General features: G+C 41.6%; 1 protein-coding gene across 2 annotated transcripts in view; it reads right to left on the minus strand.

Annotated features, from left to right (window-relative positions):
- sh3gl1b (SH3-domain GRB2-like 1b) overlaps positions 1-10741 on the minus strand; it is a 127967-nt gene extending 117226 nt beyond the window's left edge. For both annotated transcript variants that reach the window (XM_067968111.1, XM_067968112.1), the window contains exon 1: positions 10537-10741. In XM_067968111.1, coding sequence (XP_067824212.1) covers positions 10537-10581 — 45 coding nt within the window. In that variant the 5' untranslated portion in view covers positions 10582-10741. The remainder of the gene's footprint in view (positions 1-10536) is intronic.
- Between the last annotated feature and the right edge of the window lie 3363 nt (positions 10742-14104).

A 14104-nucleotide genomic window follows, 5' to 3' on the forward strand; every position in this document is an offset into this window, starting at 1 on the left:
AGACAGAGTCTAACCACCTCCCCATGATATTCAACGGCATTACCATCGCCGAATCCCCCACCATCAACATCCTGGGGGTCACCATTGACCAGAAACTTAACTGTACCAGCCATATAAATACTGTGGCCACAAGAGCAGGTCAAAGGCTGCGTGTTCTGCGGCGAGTGACTCACCTCCTGACTCCCCAAAGCCTTTCCACCATCCACAAGGCACAAGTCAGGAGTGTGATGGAATACTCTCCACTTGCCTGGATGAGTGCAGCTCCAACAACACTTAAGAAGCTCGACACCATCCAGGACAATGCAGCCCGCTTGATTGGCACCCCATCCACCACCCTAAACATTCATTCCCTTCACCACACCAGTGCACCGTGGCTGCAGTGTGTACCATCCACAGGATGCACTGCAGCAACTCGCCAAGGCTTCTTCGACAGCACCTCCCAAACCCGCGACCTCTACCACCTAGGAGGACAAGAGCAGCAAGCACATGGGAACAACACCACCTGCACGTTCCCCTCCAAGTCACACACCATCCCGACTTGGAAATATATCGCCGTTCCTTCATCGTCGCTGGGTCAAAATCCTGGAACTCCCTTGCTAACAGCACTGTGGGAGAACCTTCACCACACGGAGTGCAGCGGTTCAAGGCGGCGGCTCACCACCACCTTTTCAAGGGCAATTAGGGATGGGCAATAAATGCCGGCCTCGACAATGACGCCCACATCCCACGAACGAATAATAAAAAAATACAAGTATTATTACTGCTGCGTCAAGGTCAGAAACTGTGTATGAAGGTGGTGGGACATGAACTTGTGCTATCATTCCTTGACGCAAATTGGTGTTGCAATACGGTCGGTCCTCTTCTCTTCTCTTTTGATATCCTCAATTTAGTTCATATAATTTACCAACTTCTTCACCCAGAAAATCTGAACTCAGCAAGACCAACAGTGGAACTATGACTGGCCTTAGTGCCTCTGGTTTGGGGTGGGGAAATTGCCCAGAATTCCCACCCGATGGTTATCTAGCGACCCCCGCTATTAAGTGCGTGTATATGGACACCAAATGAGAACAGGATTATTTTCGTCTGCGATTCCCTCAGCCTGAAACAACTTGCCAACTTTCACTGTTGTGACTCACGTGAATAATGGCCACTTGGGCAAGGTATCTGGAGAGGATCACCTGTGGAGCTACATCCTTTTAAGGAATCATCTTCAGGAGAAAAACTGTTGCGACAAATGGAAAGTTGAACCATACGGCCAGTTTCATCACTAAGCTTTCAGAAAAGCATAACAGCAGGAGAGAGAAACTTTTGTAGTTTGTATCATTTGTGGAAAAATACAGCAGTACTTTCTTCTTCCAAACCTGGATTACGTCAAGAGCATTGAGAGATGTATAATACTTGGGTAAGGTACTGGTGACTGGAGATATCTAGGTGATAGTGGGAGCAATTTGAGTTGGTTAATTATCTCAGCATCAAAATCATATTCAATTAAGCATGATTTTTCCCAGAATGTATTGGTACTGATGTTAAATAAGCCGAGTGTCAATATTGATATCTGATTTTAGTCTGTTTTGTTAATCACCTCTGCATCCTTATTGGCTCAGAAGTAGCACTCACCTCCGAGTCAGAAGGTCATGGGTTCAAGCCCCACTCTAGAGTCTTAAGTACATAATCTAGGCTAACACTTCAGTGCAGCACTGAGGGAGAAAAAGAAACTAAGAAAAGAAATGACTTACATTTATATAACACCTTTCATGACCTCAGGACATCCCAAAGTGCTTTACAGCCAATTAAGTAATTTTGAAGTGTTGTCACTGTTGTAACGTAGGGAACACGTGGCAGCCAATTTGAGTACAGCAAGGTCCCACAAACAGCAATTTGATAAATTATCAGGTAATCTGTTTTTGTGATCTTGGTTGAGGGATAAGTATTGTCCAGAACACAGAGAACACCCCTTCTCTTCTACGATTAGTGCCACAGGATCTTTTACATACTCCCGAGAAGGCAAATGGGCTTTGGTTTAACATCTCATCTAAATGACGAGACCTCCGATGGTGCAACAATCACTTAGTATTGCGTTGAAATTTGAACCTAGATTATGTGCTCAAGTCTCTGGAGTGGGGCTTGAACCCATGACCTTCTGACTCAGAGACATGATTGCTACCACTGAACCAAGGCTGACATCTGAGTGCTTTACTGTTGGAGGTACCATCTTTCAGATGAGGATAGGAGGTCCTCTCTGCCCTCGGAAGTAAAAGATCCCATGGCACCTTTTCAAGAAGTACAGGGGAGTTCTCCCAGTGTCCTGACAAACAATTATCCCTCAACCAACACCACAATCATTTCATTGTCGTTTGTAGGACTTTTCTGTGTGCAAATTGTCTGCTGCATTTCCCAATATTACAAGTGACCACATTTCAAAAGTACTTTATTGACTATGAAGCGCTTTGGGATGTCCTTGTCTGGAGTGGGGCTTCAACCCAAGATCTTCTGACTCAGATGCAAAAGTGCTACCACTGGGCCAAACTGAAACACTGTAGCACTTAGGTGCATAACACCATTAAATCTCAAGAGGAGATAAGAACTTCAATAATTTTTTTTAAAATGTGCATCCATTGCCTAGCTTTTTGTTGCAAATTTATTTTAGTCTATCCCAATTAAGTAGATTCTGAAGAGCCAAAAAGCAGCTTATTTATTTATAGAAGCCTATTGTACAAAGTGGATAGCTTTGTAGCACAGGCAAACGCTGCAGATTAAAGAGATAAACACCACTATTTTCTCTTTTGTTTAGACTAATCCATATATTGCTCATCTAAATGTGCAGGCGTAACATTTTATATAGTTCGGTTAACCTTACAGTGCACTCCACTGCACTGTAGCTCGAACTACTTTTGCAACTTGAGTTCAGAGATAATGAAAAGAAATAAAGTTAAAACAATTTGCAACACACAAAAGCACCCAGACCAGAAGGTCCCAGATTTGATTACTAGTCTGTACTGATTTAGCTTCTGAACTGGGGCAGCAGTTGGAACACACACACAATTGGTCTCAGTGTCACTGGGATAGTGAGGTGGGGGGGGTGGGGGGGGGTGGGGGGAGAAGAGAAGTCAGGAGTCAGGGTTCCGGTTCCTGATCATTAGCCAGTGACTCCTGCTGGAAAGTGTTCATTTGCAGCCAAGCTGTGATGTCCCTCACAGTTGACTAACTAGCACTTACTGTGCTGGCTAATATGTGAAGAATGGCCATATGGGTAAAGCACAAGAAGGTTCTTTGCACTACGGCAGGGTCAAGAGGAGAGGAGAAAATTGGGAGGACAGAAAAAAAAGTTAATCTGCAACAATGGGACTATGTCGCTGGAGGCTCAGGTTCAGTACGACTGTGTAATTTATGAAGATACCTTTCAACCTATAATCTCATTATCTAACGGAATTTAGCTTTTATTCAAACTATATACTCAAATGTGACAATGCAAACCCCAAACAGTATCACAGTTTTGTAAAAATAGTGTTGTGACAAATATGACAACTGCTTCAGCTCCCTGTCTGCAAACAAATACAGCCTATGTATTAAAGCGATAACTGTGAAATGGTTGCACACTTAATGGAAGAGCAAAATATTACATTAATATTTTTTTCCAGTTCAAAAAGGTAACTGTCACTGTTGGTGGTAATGGTGGAAGCAAATGGAAGTGGTGCATCCCACTACAAACATACCGGCTTCAGTGAGATTTTGTGCCAGTGTGCATTGGTGCAGGTAAACTAAATTAACCCAGTAACAGTCATTAACTTCCATCATCACTAATGGCTTCAATTATGACCCCCTACAAATTGCTGAATCCTGCCACATGTCAGGAAGAGTGACACTGCAACATCATATCATGATATCAAGGTTACAATCGGGGGAGTGGCACTGCCAACTGACAGGAACATGTTTAAGAAATAATGCACTTGTCTTCGATTACGCAATGGATGAAATAAAAGAATCCAGGAAGTGCATTATTTTTCAGTACAACATTCACTCTAGCACACAAAAAAGCTTTATTTTTCTGCAAACTAACTGGTCTATCATCATATTTCTGTATCCTCACCTTTGCCAGTCATGCAGCTGCACAGCAAAACAAGTTGTAACAATGTGACAAAAGGAAAAAACTCATTAGCAAAAGAAAACAAAGAATGCGAGATGGAGTAGTAACGGTTAATGGCAGAATCTAACAGAAGTGTTCAAATTATGAAAGGGTTTGAGTGTAATTAGTGAAGATGTTTCTACATTTGAATCAGTAATGAGGGGCCACAGACTAAGGATTAATACTAGAAGCATAAGGAGAGAGGTAAGAATAAATCTTCTAATCTATTGATTAAAATATGGAATATATTACAAGTGGTTATTGAAGCAGGGTCCATTATAGCCTATGAGGGAATTAGATAAAAGAAAATTTAAAGAAAAAACATTAAAGGGTACGGGAAGAAGCAGGGAAATAGGATTAGAGTGGATAGCTCCAGTGGGGGGAACTGGCAGCAGAATGAGGGGCAAAATGTCTCCTTCCAACCTGAAGTTTCCATCATTCTATAATTATGGACATAAGTGAGCAGCACTGTAGCTCAGATTATAATGTAATTTGAACCCTGAGTCATGTATTACAACATTCCAATGGATACACAAGAGTAAATACTGTTTTATTGGGCTATTATTTTTAGCATAACGCCCTCCTACATGCTGCAGAGCCTGCTAGCCAAGTGCTCCAGCAGTAAGGCGACACTGGCAGCAGCATTTTAGATACAAAAAGAAATCATAAAATCATAGAAAATTTACAGCACAGGAGGCCATTCGGCCTATCATGTCTGTGCCGACCGAAAACGAGCCATCCAGCCAAATCCCACTTTCCAGCACTTGGTCAGTAGCCTTGTAGGTTATGGCACTTCAGGTGCATATCCAGGTACTTTTTAAATGAGTTGAGGGTTTCTGCCTCTATCACCCTTTCAAGCAGTGAGTTCCAGACCTCTACCATCCTCTGGGTGAAAAGTTTTTTGCTCATCTCCCCTCTAATCCTTCTACCAATTACTTTAAATCTATGCCCCTGGTTACTGACCTCTTTGCTAAAGGAAATAGATCCTTCCTATCCACTCTATCCAGGCCCCTCATAATTTTGTACACTTCAATTAACTCTCCCCTCAGCCTCCTCTGCTCCGAAGAAAACATCCCCAGCTTATCCAATCTTTCCTCACAGCTAAAATTCTCCAGTCCTGGCAACATCCTCGTAAATCTCCTCTGTACTCTCTCGTGCAATTACATCCTTCCTGTAACATGGTGACCAGAATCATATGCAGTACTCAAGCTGTGGCCTAACTAGTGTTTTACACAGTTCTAGCATAACCTTCCTGCTCATAATCAATGCCTCGGCTAATGAAGAAGGCATTTGGAATACTTTACTTTAGCACCTTATCTACCTGTCCTGCCACCTTCAGAGATCTGTGGACATGCACTCCAAGGTCCCTCACTTCCTCTACGTCTCTCAGTCTCCTCCCATTTATTGTGTAGTCCCTTGCCTTGTTTGCCCCCCTCCCCCCCAATTGCATTACCTCACACTTCTCCGGAATGAATTCCATTTGCCATTTTTCTGCCCACCTGACCAGTCCACTGATACCTTCCTGCAGTCTACAGCTTTCCTCCTCACTATCAGCCACACGGCCAATTTTTGTATCATCTGCAAACTTCTTAATCATGCCCCCTACTACATTTAAGTCCAAATCATTAATATTTACCATAAAAAGCAAGGGGCCTAGTACTGAGCCCTGCAGAACCCTACTGAAGAGGCTTCCAGTCACAAAAACACCCGTCGACCATCACCCTTTGCTTCCTGCCACTGAGCCAATTTTGGATCCAACTTGCCACTTTCCCTTGAATCCCATGGGCTTGTACTTTTTTGACCAGTCCGCCATGTGGGACCTTGTCAAAAGCCTTGCTAAAATCCATGTAGACTACATCCATCGCACTACCCTCATCGACCTTCCTTGTTACCTCCTTAAAAAACTCAAGTTAGTCAGACATGACCTTCCTTTAACAAATCCATACTGACTGTTCTTGATTACTCCGAGCCTTTCTAAGTGACCGTTTATTCTGTCCCTCAGAATTGATTCCAATAATTTGCCCACCACTGAGGTTAGACTGACTGCCCCATAATTATTCGGTCTATCCCTTGTTCCCTTTTTAAGCAACGGTACAACGTTAGCAGTTCACCACACCTGTATCCAGTGAAGACTGGAAAATGATGGTCAAAACCTCCGCTATTTCCTCCCTTGCTTCTTTTTAACAGCCTGGGATACATTTCATCCGGGCCTGGTTATTTAACTACTTTCAAAGATGAAAATAGGAAAGAATTATTGATAATCGATGCCACAAGTGTACATTTCATGTTGCCACACATCAGTATGGTTCTGACTGGATAAACTACTCAAAAGTTTGATCCTGTGGTTTACCACATTAAACAGACTCATCTTTTAAATTATGTGATAGGCAAATACAAGCCAATAAGAAAAAGATTTTAAAAAGAGAAATAAGCATACATTTCAAGTTTCAGCTCGGCTTAGTGGTAGCATTCTTACTTCAAGTCAGAATGTTGTAGGTTCAATCCCACTCCAGGTCTTGAGCGCATATTCTAGGTTAGTACTGTGCAGTGCTAAAGGAGCACTGCAGACGTAGTTGCCTGCTTTAGAATGAAAAATTAAATTGAGGCTCTGTCTGCTTGTTCGTGTAGACACTATTTGAAGAACACTGCTCAAGAAACAGATTAACGAGTCATTCATCTCATTTGCTGTTTAAGCGAACTTGCTGTGCACAATTGGCTGATGGATTTGCGACATAATGATAACTGCACTTCACTGGTTGTCAAGCACTTGGAAATGTCTTGAGGCATGATAAGGTACTTCATTTTAAAACAGTACTGGAAGACGCTAACAAAATCAACCCCCATAACCTACCCAATCACTGAAAAAGTACCCCAAGTCAGCTCTCTGCCATTAATGCCCAGTGGTCAACACAACCCTTACATCCACCTGCCAAGGAACAACAGTCCCAGTGTTTTGCTGCTCAACTGTACAGATCTATCCATACACCTGTAGCTATGTATTGGCAAATGATGTGGCGCGACACAAGTCATTACTCATCTGGATATGTTAAATGTACATACATCTGAGCATCATGAGACTTTATAAGTCTCCCCCCCACCCCCACCCAACAATTTTCTTCCATTAACTCTCCTCCTTTCCTCAAGGTGCTAGTCTTGCTCGGGTACAGGGTTACAGGGCACCCTCCAGCACTTTATCTAAGTGGCCACTTTCACATGTAAACCAAGATATTGAATATAGAATATGAAATAGACAGGCTATTCTATATGCGATCCTGTCCTTGCCCAACAGCTACATAAATAGCGGTCAAACTAAAATGTATTTTAGAAACAATTCTGGTGCATTGCGAGTACCAAAATACCCATTCTGTGGCAAAGTGTACTACAAACCCTATTTAAAACGGCGACAATAATAGAATAATGCACAACTAAATGAGAACTGAGGCTTTCACAGCTCAAAATGTATTACAAGCTTCATTTTATATTCATTCTAACTAGGAAATAATCTGAATATGATGCAAATATTTCCTACTTCCTCTATAAATTCTGACTCAAATCTCTAGCACATCACCATAAAACACAGTTTACTCAAATTATGAGTGGAGGCCCAAAGAGACTTAAGGGTCCATGTACATAGATCATTAAAATGTCATGGACAGGTACAGAAAATAATCAAAAAGGCTAATGGAATGCTGGCCTTTATATATAGAAGTTATGCTACAGCTATACAAAGCCGTGGTTAGACCACACCTGGTGCACTGTGGGCACTGCAACATAGGAAGGATATACTGGCCTTGGAGGGAGTGCAGTGTGGATTTACTAGACTGATACCTGAACTTCAAGGGTTAAATTACAAGGAGAAATTATACAAACTAGGGTTGCATTACATGGAATTTAGAAGATTAAGGGGTGAGTTGATCGAAGTTCAAGGTATTATGGGGAACTGATAGGGGAGAGAGAGAGAGAGAGAGAGAGAGAGAGAGAAACTATTTCTGCTGCTTGGGGAGTCTAGGTCTAGGGGACATAGCCTAAAAATTAGAGCCAGGACTTTCAGGAGTGAAGTAAAGAAAACACTTCTACACGCAAAGGGTGGTGGAAGTTTGGAACTTTATTCTGCAAACAGCAGTTGATGCTAGCTCAATTGTTCATTTTAAATCTGAGATTGTTGATTTTTGTTAACCAAAGGTATTAAGGGCTATATGGAGCTAGGTCACAGATCAGCCATGATCTCATTGAATAGTGGAACAGGCTCGAGGGGCTAAATGGCCTACTCCTGTTCCTATGTTCATTCAGAACTGATGAAAACAGACAAACTGGTACTTTATATTCAAGGCCCGTGTTAAGCCCTCACTGGAACACAGGTCATAATTCATGTTTCCTACTGCACTCTAATAGTGAAATCCTACATAAAATATGCTGCCTTTGTATGATTTTCAAAGACAGTCTACTTATGCAATTGCACTCAAACGAACAATAGAGTGCCTTGAGACTTCCTCCCACGCTTTAGAATTGCAATGTCTTAGCTGAGCAATTCTACTGCAGAGATCATTCTCGGAGTGATGGCCCTCTGTGCACTGTCACAAAATCTTCATAAGTTGCACCCTAAACCCATTTTTACAATTTTTTGCAAAATTGCATGATAATTTCTAATATTTTCAAATATACACATTCTGGAATTCATGCAGGCCCTAGTTTCCATAGAAACAGAACTCTTCAAGATCGATCATTTTCCCTCTCCTTTTCTCTTCCCCCACCGAAGGCAGTGACTCGCTGGGTTTCGGTTCCACTGTCAATTCTCCAGTACCTCACCCAAGTGGCCATTCTTCAGGTGTGCTAGATACTGACTGTCAGCAAGCTATCCAACCATGGAGGTCATCACATCCAAGCCCACTCCTGTCCTCACACAACATCCAGACACAAGCACTTTCCAGCAGAGGTCACTGGATAGCTGTTAGGAGCAGGAATTTTGGATTATGGCACAGACTGTGTCTCCTGCAAACATCACCACAATAGCCATTCATCAGATTTTTTTTTCCTCGCACTTCCACCATTGCCTGAAAGTAACTAGCAGAACTAAACTTCTCAATTAAAAAAAGTGTCAATTAAAATACACTGAAATTAAATCATTACCACACAATTTGGTAAATGGGTTTCTTTGGTTATTTTCATAAGAAAAAAAAACATGGTTTAGTAATTGACAGATATACGGTGACCCTACCAGTGGATTTTGTTTTCCTCCCTCTCCTGAACAGACTTATGTTGCACCATGGCTACACAGCCACCAGCAATCTTCCAATATTTTACCCAACTGGTCACGAGTTCGGTGAGATTATTTGACCAGGCGGCAACATCGTGGCCAACCTCAATCCTATCCTCACCCAACATCCATATACATATTTTACAGAAGGAGTCACTAAATAGAGAAAAGGAGCAACAAGTCTGATTTTTCATATCTCAAGGGTACTACGACCATCTACATCACCCCAAATGCTGTTCTGACTGAGATCAGGGATGAAACCTAGGTTCTTCCTTGTCTGTATAGCTTAAGAGTACACTAAGTTGCAAATTGTTCATCTTAGTCACCAGTTACTTTTTTCTAGGTTAGTGTTAACTGTTGTACCTTTTTCATTACGCGGAGGCATGGTATGAAAATGCAGATGTTTTAAGTTTGAAACGTCCAGGCAACCAGCAAGTAATCAAGAGCTTGGATACTTCGCCTGTGACAAAATGATGCCACCGCAACCGCCCATGAAAACCCTTGACATTAAAGCTGTCAAACGCTGCAGGACTCTGCTTCTAGAGGAACACTATTTTAGAAAGACTTCCAAGATTAAATCGTTTAAAAAGGAGATTCAGTGAAAAACATCGCAATAAACTAATCCACTGGCTTGAAATCGGTCGTACATTTTCAAATTAAACTGTTACACGTTGACACATACAACATGGTTACGTTAAAAATACAATTGCGTCTCATAATTCAAGATTTGAGACATAGTGTTATAAAACCTCTGCCTATCTCTTTTTTCATTTAGGGAATATAAAAAATGCAATTATTTTCTAAGAACAAAAAGGAAGCTTTCCTGTTCCCCGTTCCCAGTTTCCTTTTGCACAGGAAAAAGTTGCATTCAAGATGAATTTGCTGACCAGCTGAAACCAAGTCAAAGCTCTTGTTGATTCCACAGCTACAAAAACAAAACTGTTCTTATCCTTTTGCATAAATTTGCGTATGGGAAAATAAGTTGAATTTTTGCATTGATGCCACATTACCATTAACGCTGTTAATAATACAGCAGCAGCAGCAAGTTGCCCTGCTGACAGCGCGAACCGAATGACACTAGCAGCACCCGGGGCGCGAGCTCATTCCTTCACACTAAAACCCCCGGCCCAGCTCGCTTCAACCCGCTTAACCGCCTTACCTGACTCGCTTTGTAAAACTGCTTCTTCAACCCAGCCACCGACATCCTCGCACACTTTTAACGGACGACAAATTTTTTTTTAAAAAAAATGCGACGCGGCTGTTTTTAATTATTGTTTTCTTCCCCCTCTTCGCTTTAAACAAGCTCGGACGGATCCCAGCTGCACAACACTCTTGTCAGGGATCTTACATGGCAACCGCAGCCACTTCCGGCAGCGCGACAAGGAGCGCCACCCGCCGGCAGGAAAGTAAGAAACGGTAAACGACTGACAAGGTCCTCCAAACACAGCGCCCACTGCCGCACTGAAGTCTTACAGACATAGCGCCACCTGCCACCCTGGACGACTGTGATTCCCCACCTTTCTATGAGCTACTTGCATTTCCCCCCCACCTCTTACAAAATAGTCTTTATAAGGTGTGAAACTTCGTGGTGTTGCTCAGGAAGGTGAAAGAAAAGTCGCTGTAATTTGTAAACTCGACAGACCAAGTGAAGGGCCTAGGTCCCCTAGTTCAGGGCATTCTGAAAGTTGCAAAGAGTAGGAGAAAAGATGAGGTGAGTCAAGATAGGACTCTTGGTGGTGGGAAAGGAGGAGACCAACTGCAAGTACGGTTAAATGTGTTGAGTATATATTATTACTAAAAAGCATTGGAAAAGTCAAAACCAGTTCCAGTATTAAGAAAAGGAGTTGCTCTCCAAAAGCAGAAGACCATATCCATTGTAACAGACCCATCTTTGATATTTTAAACTTGTAGTTTGTTACAGGGTTTTCTGTTTTGCTCTTTTTTAGGGGCCATTGGAGAAAATTTTTTTTCTCTGTCTTGCAAGGTTGAAATGTGGGTCACCCTTTAATGAGTGTAGCATGCGTTACATTCTGGAGTAGGGTTGCCTCTTTTTTTTAAAAAACATTTATTTTTAACTTTTGTTCCATTGCAGTACAAACTGCCCTTGGAGCTCTGCTACTGGCAACTGGAAGGTATGCAGGAGCAGGTCAGAGTAATTCAGTAGCCAGTTTTCACTCTTCTAATGGGCCACTATCTCACTGCTGCTCAGCAACTCTGCTTTTTCCCCCCCCCTTTCCCTCCTTATTGAAATGCTTTGCGTGGTGCTGGGGCATTTTTCCATTGACACCAGCAGGACCCCAGACCCCCACCTAAGTGCTGATTCTGCATATTTGAGCCGAGGTGGAGAATGTCAGCAGTCTATTCAACTGTGAGGACACATCAAATCTGAGTGCAGGCCTTGCCTCGCAAATGCAATTTCCAGCAGGGTTCACTGTCCTTAGGTTGGAGCACCCAGAGCAATTATAAACAATTATCCTGCCTGAAATCAACTAACCCAGCTCAGACAGGGATTAAACAAGGGGCCTTCCCAGTCTGAATGGCTCATTCCCTAATTTATTCACATTCACCAAGAACAGAGAGGTTAGGGGGTCATTTGATAGAGGTGATTATGATTGTGAAGGGATGGGTCAGGGTAGATAGAAACAGACTGTTTCCAGTGGTCAACGGATCTAGAACAATGGGGCATAGATATGAGATTAAATATAAAAGATTTAGGACAGTAGGAGAAACATTTTTACATAGAGTTATGAGGCTATGGAATGCACTTCCAGAGTTAATGACTGCCATGGTCTCTGCTTCAATGTTTAAGAATAGATTAGATAGGTGGCTGAAGGAAAGGGGGATAAAGGGATATGGATGAAAGGTAGGACTGCTGCTCATGTTAAGGATAACACCAACACAGACTGGTTGGGCCGAACAGCCTGATTATTGTGATTCCTATGTAATTTGTTTGATATTGGAGACTGAGGACTGGTAAGAATGCATTTTATCACTTAGTGGTGCTGTGTTTAGCAGTATCAGTTTAAAAATTATGTCATATCAGGGGTGTTCAAAATAAGTTTTTACTGATTTTTTTACACTGATAAATTCCCAGATTCTTATGGGTGGTGCATTGGTAAAAACTGATTTCCTCCTGAAATTGACGAAAAAACCCATTTTTTAAAAACCAATTAGGTCTGGAGATTGCACTTTCATTGCCGCATCAGGACGCATGTTCACAAGCCTTGATAATTACTATATCCATGTTATTAACAAAATGAATACATTGATATAATGATCACAATATACCATTCACAGCACATACTGCAAAATTAAATTTTAGCACTAACTTTTATTTCGGTCAGATGTTAAAAATATTTATGCTTCACGATACAATGTGGTGATGTGCTACTTTGAGTGTGTTAATTTAAGCAGTAAACATTTTGCAGCACACAGTTGATTCACAAATACTATAAATGTATTTCACTGCTAAAATAACAACAGTATTTCGTGATCATGGAAACTTAATATTACATTACTTTTGGAATTGTCATTGAGGCCCATGAAAGTGGTGTCTATCAACTGTCTAATTTATCATTTAGCTTAATTGTGCCTTGTTACTCTCTTGCTCATTTCCTGGAGGTTTAGTGATGTTCAAAGTAAAAACTGATTTTTCTGTTTTACTCCAAATTTAACCTGGTTTTTGGCCACAAATCCCCCCTCCCTATTTTTTCCCCTGTTTTTGATTCTAAAAATAAAAAAACTGAAAAACATGCAGGGGAAAAAAATGACTTTATTGATCCTTAAATATAATTATCACTGGCTTGATAGCTTACTTGCTTCTTGTTAGGAGTATTCATAACATGGGAATCCAAAATTAATTAACAGTGATATTTAAAGCATGGTTTATGTTACAGCTTCTGGTCCAGATGAGTCAATATCCAAAATGCTAACCTGAATTTGCTCTTTTTAGATGCTGAAGGACCTGCTGTGTATTTCCTGTATTTTCTGTTTTTATTTCCAGCATTAGCAGTTTGCATCTTTTTTTATTTTTAAATTTTAAGTATCCTGCCATGAACAGATATTCCTGTCATAGATGTTGTTGCAAGCGGGTTGCCCTTTATGTGAACTGTTAATAAAATGCACACTGCACATGTTAAAGTTGCAGTGGCCATTTTTTTTTTGAGGATATAGGGTCCAACTGAGGAAACTTTTGTGGATTTTTTTTTTCTTTTTCCCCACCTCTCCTAAAGGCACTGAATCCTTGCAGGAGTTTGGTTCCGCAGGTACTGGGTGCCCAAAATAGCTCAAACAAGTGGCCTTTATCAGTGTTACCCTTGACAGTTGAATGGCAGCAAGATATTCAATTGCGGGTGGCATCAAAGCCAAAACTCTCCTCATCCCGATATTCACGTGCACTTTGCACATTGAGTAGCAACCAGGAGTGGGAACCTTGGCTGATTTTCCCTTCTCTTACCCATGGGCACTGAGACCCATTGCAGTGCCCCCCAGCTGAGATCAGCTACCTCAGCACAGACCAGGGATCGAACCTGGAAACTTGCTGATCTGTATGTCTCAGATTACTCGCTGGATAAAATCACGGAGCCATTGGCAGCCTAGAGCTGATTTTATTGTGTGAATCAAGTCTGTAAATGTTCTTTAATTTGTGGGAACACAAATGTTATAAGAATTGAGGTTTCTCTTTTTTAAAAAAAATTTATGGACCTAGACTTTCTCAAGATCCATTT

This window comes from Heptranchias perlo, chromosome 29, assembly GCF_035084215.1.
Source record: "Heptranchias perlo isolate sHepPer1 chromosome 29, sHepPer1.hap1, whole genome shotgun sequence".
NCBI lineage: Eukaryota > Metazoa > Chordata > Chondrichthyes > Hexanchiformes > Hexanchidae > Heptranchias > Heptranchias perlo.